Consider the following 16,497-nt stretch of genomic DNA (forward strand, 5'->3'; position numbering starts at 1 on the left):
AAGAGTAAGCTACACAATGATACCGCATTATATTCGACCAAGTGTACTCTCAATTTTCTAGTTTAATGGCCATAACAGCTATTAAATACTTTGCCATCAATGGTAGGCTTGCTGAACCGCTGCGGCACCCTGTGTCCTCAGGTACCGCGCGACCGGAAGCGGCATCAGCTACGTGGGCGGCACGCTGGTCTCGTTCATCTTTCTTCACTGCTGGTAAACATGCACGAGCAGTACGGGCTTCGTGGAACGCTGCTCATCGTGGGTGGACTCACGCTGAACGCCGTGGCTGGATCGCTGCTCGTCGCCAAGCCAGGTGAAGCGCTTCTCAGGCGATCACCGCGGCGCCAGCCAGGAACGAGAGACCGGCGCCAAGCTCCTTAATCAGGCAGGTACCAAGACGGGCTCGCTCTGTGAGCACCTATGCCACAATGCTAAATCCTACCAAGGTCAATTATCTGTGGTTGTAGGCACTTTTCATTTAAAGCGGGGTGTGGTGCCCTGAACGTGAAACCATGTCATACAATGTATGCGCGACAATTGCCACAGTCCTGACACAGCTCTCACCACCTAGCTGTGATTGCACACTGGAAAACTTAGGCCGAAGGCTAGGTCTCGAACAACATACGCCTGCCGAGGAAACAGCCTTAGTATGCCTGATATGCAAGCACGAGTTCTCAAGTTGTGAGCGACGGCGGCGAACAAATATTCAACAACAGTACATTTCATGGTGACGAATGAAGCTTACAAAGAAGGGAATGTTAAAAATGAGGAGACCGATGGCGCGGGCCCCAATTGTAGCAATCTTTCTATTACTACGAAGAATGTGAACGTACGCTGGGTAAGGACTTCTGTTGCTGCGCAGAGCAGTAACCTCATTATGTACCGAGTTTTAGCATACCTTTGTAATGCAAAGCGGTACTGTAAGCTGACAGAATTCAGTTGGTTGTTACGGGTAAGATAAAGTCGACACGGAGATAAGATTGGCATCCGCAGAGTCGATTGACCGATATTCAGGTCTGCGTAAACGTAACTTGCGATAACTGTGGTCTTAGTTGATCATTTAGTACAGACCAAGTGAAGGCCAACTTCAAGTGTGGTTGTTCACGACGTGGCTTTGCGCGCAGCAGTGATTCTTTGAGTTCGTCTCATGCAGATCTTCCTTGTATTAGATCTTTGTTGGCCTGCGAAGTGTTGTCATGCCATCAGCGAGACGGCACAGTCGTCGCTGCAGTGTTGACGACACCGACTCATGAGAGGTGTTTAATAAGTCAGTGATTTCCGTTTTATTAAGACGAAAGCGTTAGGTGTCTATGTTTCGCGGTGCCCTTGTCTGTGACCTTCGCGAAACTGCGCCGCGACGAAAAATGGCCGGCGCCGCAAAAAATAAGAACACGTCTAACCACGCTCAGTTTGGCGTCCCATTTCTAATGGAGGTCCCCTCTAAACAAAGTAAATTAGTGGCTTTGAATAGAAAATTTGGTAAATTTCGGTCTGGGTGGAGCACGCTTGCCTGAAGCCACGGCTGCTTCGTTTTTTTTTTTCGTTTTTTTTTTCTGCCTGTTAGCGATACAATGTAAAACACAGATGTAATGGCTCAATTCGAAATTTTGAACTCAAATTAAAAACACTTTCACAAAGACGTACGCCGATAAACACGCCGGCTGTTTTATTTAATATACAGCTTTGTTAAAAGTACTTTATTGTTGCCAGGTGGGTCAAAGATCCACAGCTACTCTGGCGGTTCGCATAGAGACTTATATGCGTCAGGTATATATAACATTTTCAACAAAATACTCTTTTGCTTGTCGTGCATGTTGGTTTGCATTTCTGACCGTCATTCGCGTCCTCTATGCACTGTTCATACTCAACAACATTATTAGGTCGTACGGCACCGTCCCTCTTTCATCAGCAGGCAAAACCTTATCCAAAAAGGTGTGAACGGGAAATCTTTCTTGACAGTTCTCTGTAGGACTGTTATTATTATTATATTATTATTATTATTTTATTATATTATTATTATTATTATTATTATTATTTGATTTGAAAACATATTCGCAGGAAGGGGAAAGCAAGGCTGGCAACTGCCAGCGGAAGGGGCACAACGCCTGCCTACCCTTCAGAGAGGAGCGAGAAACAAAATGGAAGATAGGAAGGAGAGGAGGAAAGAGGAACGCAAGAGCGAGATGACAAATCTCAAGAATAAAGTAGAGCACACAGTACAGGTCACGCACGGTAGGGCCCGTCACTGCAGGCCACGCAACTAAAGAAGTAAGATGTCCCATAAGAATATTTGTACCCTGGAGAGTCAATTGCACGATTTCGAAAAGCCAGAGGCAATAGAGCATATTTTCTGGGAATGGTAGGATGTCCCATAGGAATATAGAATCCCAGCAGTCCAATAAAATATGCTCTGTCTCTGGCTTTTTAGAAATCGTGGAATTGACGCTCCAGGCTACAAATATACCTTTTTCCTGGAGCCAAGGTTTGCCCGGGAGTGTGCCGCAGTGTAACATAAAGAAATGTTTGGTGGAAGCCTTAACAGGAAAAGCTTTAACAAGCTTCAGCACGTTTCTGCTCTTGTCCTAATTGATATACTGAACGATAAATTAATGTAGGGCAGATGACATAAATGAGGTCCCTGTAAAGCTTCTTCCTGGAAACATCTGAAAGATAATCTAATGAAAATGCGCTCCAAGAAAACAGAAAGCTCTCAACAACTTCATGCATAAATGCTTTCACAGCTACGTTGCGGACCGTGTGTGAGGTAGCAAAATGTCGCAGTTTCGCTCGAAGGCTACGCATCAATTGCGAGAGATAATTTACTAGTAGACTATAACGGAGTAAGGATAGTAGTTTTATGGGCTGCATAAACTTGGACGCATTCGCTTACTAACTGAATTAACAAGCATGGTGTCAGCGCGCTCAAAGAAACATGAATAGATATCACACTCGATGACCGCAGACAAGCACTATCAAACTCTGGCGTGAGCAACAGCCCCTTAGCCGTGCAAAGTACAAGTACGCAGTTCCTGGCAGAGTTGAAGCCGCACACCTCCCTCCCGCGCTGCCTTCCCGCTTTCCTCCTTTCGCGTGGGAGATTGAGTCGCCAGTTCCCCTTGCGTCCGGTTGCCAGATACGCATTTAGTGCCGCAGGTAAGCGTCGCCTGCCCTCCCTCCCTCTCATCCCCCACGGCGTTTTTAACGACCGGAGACATCGTGCTTGATCTCCGCCATGCGTTCGGTCTTCGTGAAAGCGCGCGTCCTCGCGCGCTTTCACTCGCACATACAGCATACGGCGCACGGCGACGAGTTTATCGCCGTTGGACTTTAGACAGAACCTCACGGCGCCGACGACACTTGGAATGCACTTGGAGTGTCCATGTAATTCCAATAATAAAATCTAGCAATGCAACCCACCAACGCACTTCAATAACCGTGCGCAAAACGTGCCGATTTGGCCGCGCGAAAGAACAGAAATCTGGACACAACCTGTTTCAAGAACAAATTGTATTTATTTATCAGGTTAGTACAAGGGCCGTTGGGGCGTTACGGATAGGGTGGTAAATATTTATACAAATCAAATATAAGGAGAGTTTTTAACATGATGTAGATAACCCTACACCTCCGTTCCCCACCGAATGAAACAGGTTTAGACGATTCATCCTTTCCCAACCAGATGTCCACAGATAAACAGGAAAAAGTCGTGTAATTTCTCCACATAATTTCTTGACATTACGCAACACTTGTAACATGTAAAACGCTCTCGCTATGAAACAAGTTTGCATACAGGTCGCTCGGGTGAATATTGACATGCTTTTTTCCGCCCCACTTTGATGTCTCTGTTCTCATATTAACCGTTTGTGCGTTCCACTGGCTTGTTGCATCTTTATAATGTTGAAGCGGAATACCAAGGCACAGTTGCGAATTTTATGCTTTCATAGTGTTCAGGCTTATCTTCCCATTGTCCGTGTAAAAATCCTAAACACTTCGACCAGTTTATGGTACTGCCACTAAACTACAGATTCTTCCGCATCTTTTATGGCTTAATACTTGGTTTGCCCCCACAAAAATTGCAATGTCATGTGCGTAAGGACAATATTTTAATTTCGTGTGGTAAAGAGCAGGAAAGCTCGTATGTTTTCGTCATTTGCACTTAAAGACAAAATGATTCCAAGAACATGGCAAATAATAAGTCTGAAAGCGGATCTCCTTGTTTCACACCAGTTACAACTGATATTCGATCACTTAATGTTTTGTTGATTATTATTTGGGCAGTACAATCAGTATCAGCCATTTTCATCCCATCTAGGATAACCTTCCCAACGTTAGTATATTCCAGTACTCTAAAGATTGCCTCGTGTGCTACCCTATAAAAGGCTTTCTCAAGGTCTAGCTGGACCATCATCACGCATTCACCTGCCACATCACAGCACTCCAGCACACTTCAAGCTGTATGAACGTTTGTAAAAATGGTCCCTCCCTTTTATGCCAAATGTTTGATGTTTACCAACTACCAATGTTATTACAGTTTGCAGTCTTTTAGCTAGCACTTTCATGTATATACTGTAGTCCACATTTGCAAGACTTCTCGGTCAATATGCCTCCACTGAGAGCAATTGGAAGGGGTCTTCTGTTTTAACTATTAGTACAGTACATTTGCAAAACTTCTCGGTCAATATGCCTCCACTGAGAGTAATTGCAAGGGGTCTTCTGTTTTAACTATTAGTACAGTATTGCTTGTTTTAAAAGATGGAGGTATTCGGTGGATATTATAAGCTTCATTCGTAACACGGTAAAGTGTTTCAGCCAATTCCAGTTTAAAAGCTTTGTAGAAAGACGCTCCAAGGTCATCATGCCCAGGTGACTTACCAACACTTAACTCCTTTACTGCTATTTTGATTTCATTAACACTAATGGGAGCTTCAAGTGTCATTTTCGCATTATCGTCTAGCCTCGGCATTAGTGGCATAAATTCGTGAAGAAGCCTTCCTGTACAGGTAGGTGTCTTACAACCCAGCAAACCCATGTATCATTCAAGAAAACCTTTGGGATAACATTTTTTATCAGAAGTGGCTTCATCACGATAGCAAATTTCTTTGATTTCGTTTTTTTTTTTTGCGCCGTAGCATCTTTCATCCCCATTGCACGCTTGGTTGGGGTTTCCCCCAGCCATAGCCGTTCAGCCCGCGCTCTTATGACGGCCCCTTTGTATTTTTCAGATTCCATGGCTTCCATCTTTTTTTTTGTAACTTGTTTAATCTCATTTGAGCACAGTCCAGGTATTGTGTTTCAGCATTAGAAGGTAGTCGAGAGTATTTCGCAGTTGTTTTCTTCTTGTTTGGATTTGTGCCGTAGTGCACGCTCTGTCAATTGCAGTAATCTTAAACATCGTTTTTAAATTGTTCCCACAACGCCCCAATACTGTCGGACTTATCAGAGTGAACAGCTTCAATTAATCCTGTCAATGCCCGCATAAATGTGCCATCCTGTAGCAGCTTTTCCTTCAGCTGCCAAAGCTCCCAGGTAAATTGCCTAATGTTACGCTTTGTGCCAATTTCAATCATGACCAGGCTGTGGTCACTGAAGCTAACATGTTTTACCATGTATTTGATGCACAATGGCACAAGGCTTCCTGAAATGTATGCACGATCTAACCTGGCATGAGCCGCACCCTGGAAATGCGTATACTGCGCAGAATTTCTACGGAGCACATCACCTACATCAAACATATATTTTCTTGCGTTAATTGTATTCATTAGCTCTGCACTCACATCACGAATAGGTACATTTTTCACTGTGTCCTCAGGCAAGCACACATAATTAAAATCACCAAGAAGCCTAACTTTTCTTCCGCAAGACAAAAGCGGTTCAACATACCCAAAGAACACCTTGCGCTCCCTCCCTCTATTACGGGCGTAGATGCACAAAAATCCAATCGGTTTGATTAAATGAGAAATCAGAGGGTTAGCCGACCATATTCGCTGGTGAGGACTGCTTCCTCTAGTATTACTATACTATTGCGTGAAAAAATTGCACACCGTCCGGACTTGCCAGCAGCATGACACACATAGACCTTATACCTTGCTTTAAATGTTTTGAACGTCTGGTCTGTTGCTTCCTGACTCTCGACCTTTGTTTCCTGAATAGCCAAAATGTCTATATCATTCTCGAGCATTAGGCGACTAACTTACGCTTGCCATTTTTGCGCTATTAATTCCCCGTACATTCAACGTTGCAATACGAATCGCAGAAAGGTTTGGATCCCATTGTCTTAATCTTTTTTCCAAATCCTAGTACGCTGCAGCAATGAAAATAAAGGGGCGCTTACATCAGGGGCCAGTGGGCCCACAAGGCGGTTTCGTCCACACTGGCAATGGTCTCCGCATGATAGACGATATGCAGAACTGTTTGGTCATCTGCCAACACTGGGCACCGGAAGTCTGGTCGCCATCATGGTTGCCGCGAGCGTTCAGCTGCCAGCCTGTGTTTATATTTGTTCGCCGCATTGAGATCTGTTTGTATGTGAGCGAAAAGTTTATATGATGGCAAGTCCTCTCGGTACGTATCAGCCGCGATGCATTCCGAGTCCAAGCAGCCCAGGTTGGATGACGAATTTGACGGTCGTTCCGCATATATTGGAGCGCACATTGGAATGGTTGCGCAACCAAAAAGGCCCCTTTGCCTGTCAGCGCGAGAAGGCGTACAGCTTTGCCATCGAGGCATACCGTTCGCCGTCATCTCTTCGTACGAACACGTGACTCAGGATATTTTTCTGTAGTACAACTGGCATACTTTGCGAACGGCGACTGATGCCAGCGTTGCATTGGCGCTCTCGCGCACATCCGAAGCCGTATCTCGCTCATTTTGATACGCAAGTTTCGTCGCAACCGAATTCAGTGGGAGCTTCTCTTTCTTGTTTACCTGATGCGATGCTTTTCTGAAGTTTCTTCTCAAAAATATAAGTGCGCGGCTAGCTTTTACGGTTACGTAGTTTATTTGGCTGTTCCAAGTTAGGTCCGATGAAAATATATCCCCTAGGTATTTTGCTTCCTCAGTTATTGCTATTCTTAACCATTTAATAGTAGTGGTTTCCCCTGGTTTCCCGCTTTCTATAAAACCGGACATGATAACAGTCCGGAAATATTTATTGTCATACGCCATGTGCCGCACCACGAACCTATTTGGTCGAGATCTGCCTGTAAGATAGTGGTGTCTACGTGATCCTTAATGTCCCTATAAATCACACAGTTGGGCATATAATCTGATCTTGGATGTGATGTCTAAACCTATATCATTAATACATATTAAAAACAAAAGGATCCCAATACGGACCCCTGTGGAACGCCTGAAGATACTAAGACCGAGTCCGATCCTGATCCGTTAATTACTACTTTTTGGTATCGGTTCGTCCGATAATCTTCTAGCCATTTAGAGGAGTACTGACACAAAAATTTTCTATCTTGTTTTTTTTTTCTACTGTAATAAGTAGCCAATGACCCAGTAATCACAGCGCGAAACCTCATTTGCTTCAGAGCGCGACAGGTAATTATTTGGAGTCTTTTTTGCAGCGACCAGTCCAAGTTTCGGTTTCAGAGAGCGACGAGATGGGAGAAGCGAGATTGTAAACACAGTGAGCACGTGATCGCACAAAGTTGTGACGTGTTCAAGCCAGCGCGCTCGCAGGCGAGCGAGCTTCGTGTTGTTGGTCCGTCTGCTACGCCTGCACGAGCTTTGCGATGTCGTCGCCGTCCTCGTTTTCGTCGTCCAGAGGCGACTATTTCCTCTAGGCGCGAGTCGCCACCGTATTAGACGTGGCCAACCATTTTTGATTCGATCCACCACAGGCGAGCTGGCGATCGCTGGGAAACGGTATAGGCCTAGCTCGCTGCCCGTCAGATCCGGGGCCGACCACCCTTCCGATCCGTCCGCAGCTCGAAATAAAGCAGCTATATTCGCCAACACAATCAACGTCTGTACATTTATGACGCTCATAACTGACAGTACAATTATTTTTGCCGATGGCGTTGGTAGCGATGAGAAAACACGTTAGCAAGGCGAGCCGCTTCGTAGAGACGATTGCTGCGGCGGCTGTGCGGACCTCCGCTTGCGAGCCAAAATAACGTCAACGATTAACCATCTCGCACAACGTTTCATAACATGCGCACTTTCGAGGTCACTTTACTCTAACAGTTATCTCGTGTCAGAAACAATTAAGCCAATTTATGTGCCACCGTCAGCGTGAACGAGGCCAGCATCCCGACCAGGCAGGAAAAAAAAGCACCGGAACGATCGGCGTGGTGCGAAATTTGCTCGCCAGCCCCGCCCCGACGGCAGCGCCAACTCGTGATGTAGCGTTTTCTCGGTTATTTACAATCGTTCCTTGATGTCAATGTCGCCAGTTGCTGTGCTTTGCGGGTGGCTGCGCGCACGTACTTTTAACATAGATTTAACGTATGTTTTAAGCTATATTCGCCACTGATATTTTGTAGACGATGTGTGTGTGTGTCTACCTGAATCGATCTCATGAGTTATCTCCACTCCAAATTTATGTGTCAGTACTCCTTTAACGGGCCCCTGAAACCACCCAGAGGTCGAAATTTAGTTGTGGTGTTGCAGTTGTGCACGAGTCTACAACGAACGCGCAGCCTATATACGCTAATATCAGCGTATTTTTCTTCCTTGTGTCTATATATTGCGAAGAGCGATAACAACGATAATAAAATATTGCGGCTTGAGAGCGTCGGTAATTCATTTCGAAGCGCCGTCCGCATTAGCTTTGAAGGGAAACGGAAAAGGCCTAGCGACGATATCGGCGCCGTCGTGCGATCAGCGGCAGTGAGGTTGCCGCACAAATGAGTCCCGGTCTCATGCTCTCTACGTACGGCAGGGAGATTTCGTCGCTCGCGAGCAAAACCGCTGTCGAACGGCGGCCCGCGAATGGCAAGCGGCGTGCGGCGAGTTAGCGTGCCGGTAACGTGGGCGTGAATTCGGCGCTTCTCGGCTACCCGCTGTTGCTGCGGTGCTGGCGCGTGTTATGCGAAGCGTGCCTGTGTTGCGCGCACGTCTGGAAAGGCCAACACTGTCGCACTCTGTTCGCGCAGCTAATGAGACCGCTAAGCATGACTGTGTTGGAACACGAGCGATTTGGCACTTGCGTTGCGGGCTGTAATTACCTATACGCAAGCTTGCACAAGCGAGCAACACGGCGAGGACGAGCAGGGAGCGCGCGTACCTGCTAGCAGACAAACCGGAAGTCGTAGGTTCTTGTTCGACCAATGGACATCGTTTCCGCCGTTGACATCACCTGATTCCCCCTGCTGACATCATGACGATCGCTGGGGTTACCGGAAAGGCGAGGGGAGGAGGACGGCATTGTTTGTTTTTGTGGCGCGTAGCGCTGCAGCGTTTGGCATCGTTGATCGTGACGGCATTCTGAACTCGATGCGCCTGTTTACTTGCACTGTTCAAAAAATATCTGAGGTGGTTTAGGGGCCCTTTAAGAATGCATTGTGGTAGGCCAAGGTAGGATGTGGGCGTAACCAATGTGGAACTGTATAGAAAGCCTTTCGAAAATCCAGCATGATTCAGTGTATCTGTGAGCCGGAGTCAATAAAGAGAACAGGTGGTGGGAAAATTCTATCAGTTGAGTCACGCAGGAGTGGCCGGCGCTGAAGCCATGCTGATTAGAAGGGAGGAAATTCTTATCCGCTAAGTGATGATAAATGCTGGAATATATTATCTGTTCTGTCTTGCAGAACACACTGGTTAGTGAAATAGGCCTATAATTCGAAACCAAACTCCGAAGGCCATTTTTAAGAACTGGGACTACGTTAGCTGTTTTCCAATCTGATGGTAGCTCTTTCGATGATAGTGACAACTGAAATATTATACACGAATTTCTGTGACAATAGGCGCGCAAGCTTTTAACACAACACATTGGAGTACCATCTGCGCCAGTAGCAGAATCTGACTAATTCAGACAGTAGTTTCATTACTCGATCCATCGTAAGATACAGATATATCTGGCATATCGGCAAACTATAGCTAACTGGCTCTTAAACAGGCTTATAGGCGGGTGCACAGAAATGGACCCTAAATAATTGTTAAAGCATCGTGCTTTTTCTATTTCGTCAGTGACATAATCGCTTCCAACAGTTAAGGATTCAATGGTACATTCATCTTTGCCATTTCGTTTAACGAACTTCTACAGCTCCTTTGGGTTGCACTTAAGTGTATCGCTTAGGTTAGAGTTAAATGTATCCTTAGCTTTCTTTATTTCTAAATTGATTTCTGCCTGTAGTTAGCATGCTTTATTAAGTAACTCGACGTCCTTTAACCGCTTTCAACCAGGGCAAATATTTTGGACACATTTTCTACGAAAAAAGGTACGCGTTAGATTCGTGCAAATACTAAAGCATTTTATGTTGTTGTCGTGAGCATCTGATTACAAGGCTCACAGAAATCGATATACCTTCTTCCTTCATTGCCCTGGTGTCTAATTACCTAATCAATAGACCGTGAGTTGTTGGTAATAGTGGATTGAGCTCTGTGAACTACCAGGTCGCTAGCAGGTTTCTCGAGTATCCGTTCTTGGCCCGCTTCCTAGTGTTAATAATTCATATTTCGTATTGAACACTCTTCATTCCTTCTATATCCTTACGACTTAATAAAGCTATTTAAGACTTTCAAGAGTGTTCGCGATCGCATTGACCTTCAAAGCGACATTGTTTCTCTTTCGAACTGCAGCAGAGACAATCGAATACTCCTAAATTCACCCAAAGCTATACTAATAAGGTTGCACGCGGTAAACACCATGTGCAATTTTCATACACCCTTCGGGATGCTCCATTGCCCAGGGTCGATGAAATGCATGATTTTGATGTGTACTTCGACAAGCGCTAAGGGGTGGGGTGGGGGGGGGGGGGGCTCCTCTTCAAACGCTAATTATGCGTAAAACGTGCCCTTCGCGCTCTCGGTATTGTTTGTTGCATACCGCGTGACGTCCACTTCCTGTTACCTTTCTCAAATTGTATTCTAGTGTGTGCCCTTCACTACGACAGTATGCCTCTGTATTTGGAGGTGGAGCGTGCAACTCAAATTGTGACATCATTGAACGCGTCCAGGAAAAATCATATTTACTTTCAAGCATTGCTATTGCTGTACTGGCGACCATAATCCATCCCTCTCAACTATACTCCAACTCACACCTCTGCAATGAAGAGGTATTAAATCAGGCCTTCTGTTGTTCTATAAGGTGTTCCATGGCTTTATACATTGTCCGAAGCTTCTAAATCATGTGCAATTTTCCGTACCGCAACACTTTCCGACAACAGGAAGCCTTCCGCGTTTCCTGTGCGCCCTTATTGCATTATAGACCGTCCTATAGCTCGACCCTAAAGAACATGTAATAAGTATTCTGCCTCTATTTTCATACCCTGTGTTTTTAATATATGTTGATAATCATGTACGATTTACTCCGCGTTTTAGATTTCCCTATTTGATTTTCTACCTCGCATTGTTCTTTCTGCCAAACTTGCCTTCTCTGTACATATTGTATAGCGTATTATTTTAAGCGCACCAGAACGAAGGCTCCGTAGCCGTTCCTAGGCACTATAATAAACGTTTGATTGATTGATTACTCTTATTCCATTTCATGTTTAAAATCCTGACCATCCATGTTGTCGCTACTCTGTTCTACAAAGTGCAGGCTGTGCTCCGAGTAAATTGCCTTGGAGGCTTTTGCATATCGCCTTTGTCTTTCCCCGAAGTGTTCATGTGCAGATGCGTTCCCTGTATTGTGTGTTCATAATTTTGTGATGCAGGAAGGCCGGACCGAAGCTCGGCGGAGTGATGAGCTGAGCTTCTTGCGGCGACCGATCTACTACGTGATCGTTTTCACGGGCGTCGTGTTCGCCTACAACCTCGTCATGTTCAGTGTGACGGTCGTGGACCACGCCATGGGCCAGGGCCTCTCCAAGCTGCAGGCCGCTTTACTTCTCTCGTGCTACGGCGCCGGAGAGTTCGTAGGACGCATATCTTCTGGCATCATCACGGACAAGAAGCTGTGCCACAGGTATTGCTGAACACAGAACCAGTAGTCAAACGCATGTGTCAGGACGCCTGCGCAGACTATATGCTAATAGGCGACATGTGCGGCCTTGTGAACTCTCACTCCTGTCACACAGACGACATAATTCGTTACTACATAGTAATTACAATGTATGCTTAGTGTAGCAGGACGTATAGCTGGGTGCGTTAGTTTTCAGTTACGAAAAGTAGACGGAGACTTTCAATGGCGGGATCTATTCGAAAGGAACACACACACAGATTTAACCACTTGTCATGCAAACATAAAAATGTCAAATTTAAAGAAACTGGTTATCGTCAACGTGAAAGAGTACAAATGCGAAGAGAGAGAGAGAGAGCAAGAGAGGAAAGGCAGGGAGGTCAACCAGAAGAGCATCCGGTTTGCTACCCTGCACTAGGGGTAAGGGAAAGAGGAGATAGAAAGAGAAAAATAGGGAGAGAATGAGCACTGAGTACACGTGGACGATGTACAGGGACATATAGGCGGTCTCTTAAACCGGTGCACTTCAAATACAGTACTAATGCACGCAACGCTTTTTGTGCCAGTGACGGGTGTAGCCACGGTCCGAGTATCTTTGACTCAGAGAACGGTCTCGAGTCCAGCCGGTTTAAAGTTGTCCTGAGAGAGAGGCGTTGTACGTCGTAGCGAGGACAGGTACACAATAGGTGCTCGATGGTTTCCTCGCTCATACAGGAGTCGCACATCGGGCTCTCGGCCATTCCCATACGATGTGAGTAAGCGTTCGTGAACGCCACTCCCAGCCACAAACGGCACAGCAAGGTTGCTTCGCCGCGGGAAAGGCTAGATGGCAGTGTAGCCGTAGCAAGGGGTCCAAGTTATATAATCGGCAATAGGAGGCACTTGAACTCCATAAAGCTTGTGACGTTTTGCGTGCAAGCAGACGAAGTTCCCTGGCAGTGTCCGTCCTCGCCAAAGGTATTGTACGTGTCTGAGTGTCTTCGTGGGCAGCTCGGGCAGCCCTGTTAGCAATGTCGTTGCCGATGATGCCACAGTGAGCAAGAATCCGCTGGAAGACTATGCTGTGCCCTGTTTGCAGAGCATGGTGATGTACTTCCCAGATGTCGGATAGCATCTGCTCGTAAGTTCTGTGATGTAAGGCTGACTTGATACAGTGAAGGGCTGCCTTAGAGTCACAGAATATGACCCATTTCTGTGCCGGCTCTTCGGTGACATAGGTCACAGCTGCATGGAGGGCTGCAAGTTCTGCCGACGTAGATGTAGTCATATGTGACAATTTGAATTTAACTGCAACTTGCTTGGCTGGAACGACGAATGCGGCAGTTGAGCTGGTAGGTGAGGTCGAGCCGTCGGTATATATATGTATGTAGTCATGATATGTCTGGTGCATTAAAAGGAGCGTCAGTTGCTTCAGAGCCAGCGATGGATGATTGGCCTTCTTGGTGATTCCGGGAATAGAAAAATTCACTTGAGGCTGTCGCAGGCACCACAGGGGAGATGAAGGCTTCGACGCCGGTGTAAACGATGATGGTATACACTCTTGATGGGCGCTAATCACTTTTGAAAAGGTCGCTTGAGGTCTCTGCGCTGGCAGGGAAGCTAAGTGATGGTCGGGGATCCTTGACAGATGACGAATGTGCGCTCTGAGGGAGTCGGCAGCTACGTGTGTCTGGATCGTATGGTCTCTCGCGATGGCTATTGTTGCTGTTGTTGAGGTGCACCGAGGCACAAATGCGAAAGCCTAATATGTGGCGTAAGAGGAGCTGTTAAGAAAATAATGATATTCTTTGTCCGATAATACAGTCGAAAACGGGGCCGCACATGCGTGCACCATACTGTTGTGAAAAGCGTTGATCGTAGTTTAAGCCAGCGTAATTTGTGTGTGTGCCACGAAATCATCATCATCATCGTCGTCATCATCAGCAGCAGCAGCATTGGCTCGAGCGCCGTCGTCGTCTTCCGTAATTTAAGCCAGTCGTAATTTGTGCGTGTGGCACGAAACTGCCGCGCCGTAGCCATGGCAACCAGGCGACGCCACACAGACACGGCGCTGCCGAGCTCCCGCCTAGCTGCGCGCTACTGCGCATGCGCAGTGACGTCATCTCGGCGCGTCTGCGCTCGCCGCCAGAGAGAAATAAATAAATAAAAAGAAAATGAACGTTCTCGGCAAGGCAGGATTCGAACAGTAGTAGTAAGTGGTTCGTGTGGAAAGGGAAAGGTTGACGCTATCTTCTGCAGCCCTTGAGGGAGCACGGCTCAGCGCCAAAACGGGTAAGGCAGAATTTGAACCCGCTCGCCTTTGGACCCACGGTCCAAAGGCGAGTGTCGCGCTTGCAGAGCGTGCATTTATGGGAACCATATGGTTGCATTGTACTGACGACTGCAACAGAACTTCCTTTGGGAGAGAGAAATAAAATAGAGAGCGAAAGTTAGAGAAAGAAATACAGAAAGAAGGAAAGAGAGAAAGAAATACAAAAAGAAGGAGAGAGAGAAAGAAATAGAGAAAGAAGGAGAGAGATAAAGAAATGGAGAAAGAAAGAGAGAGAGTAAGAAAGAAAGCGAGAGAAAGAGATAGCCTAGCTACAACCAGGAGACGCAATTAATCGGTCAGCTTCGCTGTGTCCTAGTGCGCTTCCTAGAACGCAATTAATCGGTCAGCTTTGCGAGGCCTAGTGCGAGCCGTTTTTATTTGTATCCATCCGAGCAAACCACTGTATCGAAAAAATCATACTTTCGCCATAGGTCCCAATGAATGCGATAGCAACATGTTATCATATTGCATGAAGTGTAGGACTCGCAGTTGCGGGGCCGTATGAATTGAAAAATCTCCATTGACGTCATACGGAACCTCACGGCGACGGCGGCGACGGCGGCGACTACGGCGACGCCGACGGCAGAAATCTGCCTTTGAGTGTCCATATAATTGCTATCGCAATAATAAACGTAAGCTGGGGTGCTATGTAAAAGCGAGGCGTTGTGCTAGCGGTCCTCTGTTTGAATCCTGCCATCAGACAGTTAGTTGCATTTATGTTTATTAAATAAAGCCACCGTCTTTTTCAGCAGCATTGCCACCAATTTTTCCGTAGCGGGTATGTTTCGGACCCGTTTCGTGGGCTGATCCCGCAGCTTGTGCACAGCCGCGCGAATAAATATGCATCATTTTTAAGTTTGAGCTCTGTTATGTTCCAGATTTTTAAATTTAAGTCGGAGAAGATGTACTCGTAAGTTAAAAGGAATGTGCTATTGGTGTTTTGTCCCCCAAACATTTGTTGGTGGGCTGCCATTCTCGAAATTCTAAGGAATAACTTTGTCATGAATGCAAAGTCCTGGTATGAAAAAAAGTTGTCGCAGTTTCACCTTAAGGGCGAAGCATCAATTGCGATAGCATATTTGTAGAGAGCTATACGGAGTAATGATAGTAGCTTTATCAGCTGTATAAACTTGGACATGCTGCAGCACCGGCAAAACGCAGAACGGTTGTCGACGCCGTCGGCGTTTTTCCCGCGTTCGCACAAAATGCGTGCAGCGTTGGTGACTGTTGCCGGAGCCTCTCATATAAATAGGCACTTGGTGCCGCAGCTAAACGTCCCCTCCCTTCCCTCCCCCTTCCCACGGCCTTTCGCGCGTCGGAAGAAGGCGCGTTTGCTCTATATATACGGTGATTGTAAAGGAGGAAATAGACGCCTACTTATGCAGCCCTTAAGGAAGCACGGCGCACAACGCGCGTTTGTTCTCCGCCGTGCGTTCACTCGATGATAAGTGGTTCTTGAGGGAAAGGGAAAGGTTGGCGCTATCTTCTGCAGCCCTTGAGGGAGCACGGCTCAGCGCCATTGTAAGCGCGCGTCCCTCGCGCCCTTTCACTCGCACATACAGCGTTCGGCGCGCGTCGACGATTTCTTCTCCATTGACGTCATACGGAACCTCACGGCGACGCAGACGGCAGAAATCTGCTTTGGAGTGTCCATATATTTGCTCTCGCAATAAAACTTTAGTGACATAATGGCGTGGCGAAATAACCCGCATATATCGCATGTCATATCGCATGACATGTAGCATACATGTACCTAAATATATACGTAACTTCACGGTGACGCCGACGGCAACAATTCTTTTTTATTTCGAAAGCTTGCCCTTAGGCATAATACAAAGCATATCAAAAATACACGAACAGACTTGATTCATGTAAAAAATCCAGAAGTGAACGATGATACGGTCCATGAATCCAACGTTCAAGGTCGGGTGGGCGGCCAGGCCGAAGGCCTGTTGCCCGTAGGTGGCGAAGACGGCTTAGGTGAAGTCCTGAGCACGTCCATAATAGGTGTGTCACTGTCCCATTTTGAATCGTAGTGTCACAAAATGGGCACGATGTATCATAGGGACCGTGGTACGACGGCAACAATTCACTGGATAATTACCGCAATAGCAAGATT

General features: G+C 46.5%; 1 protein-coding gene across 1 annotated transcript in view; it reads left to right on the forward strand.

The window, feature by feature from the left end:
- The first annotated feature begins 219 nt into the window (after positions 1-219).
- Positions 220-16,497, forward strand: part of LOC119440232 (uncharacterized) — a 34,545-nt gene continuing 18,267 nt past the window's right edge. The window contains exons 1-3 of the mRNA XM_049662822.1: positions 220-258; positions 314-389; positions 11,827-12,073. Coding sequence (XP_049518779.1) covers positions 220-258; positions 314-389; positions 11,827-12,073 — 362 coding nt within the window. The remainder of the gene's footprint in view (positions 259-313; positions 390-11,826; positions 12,074-16,497) is intronic.

This window comes from Dermacentor silvarum, chromosome 2, assembly GCF_013339745.2.
Source record: "Dermacentor silvarum isolate Dsil-2018 chromosome 2, BIME_Dsil_1.4, whole genome shotgun sequence".
Taxonomy (NCBI): Eukaryota; Metazoa; Arthropoda; class Arachnida; order Ixodida; family Ixodidae; genus Dermacentor; species Dermacentor silvarum.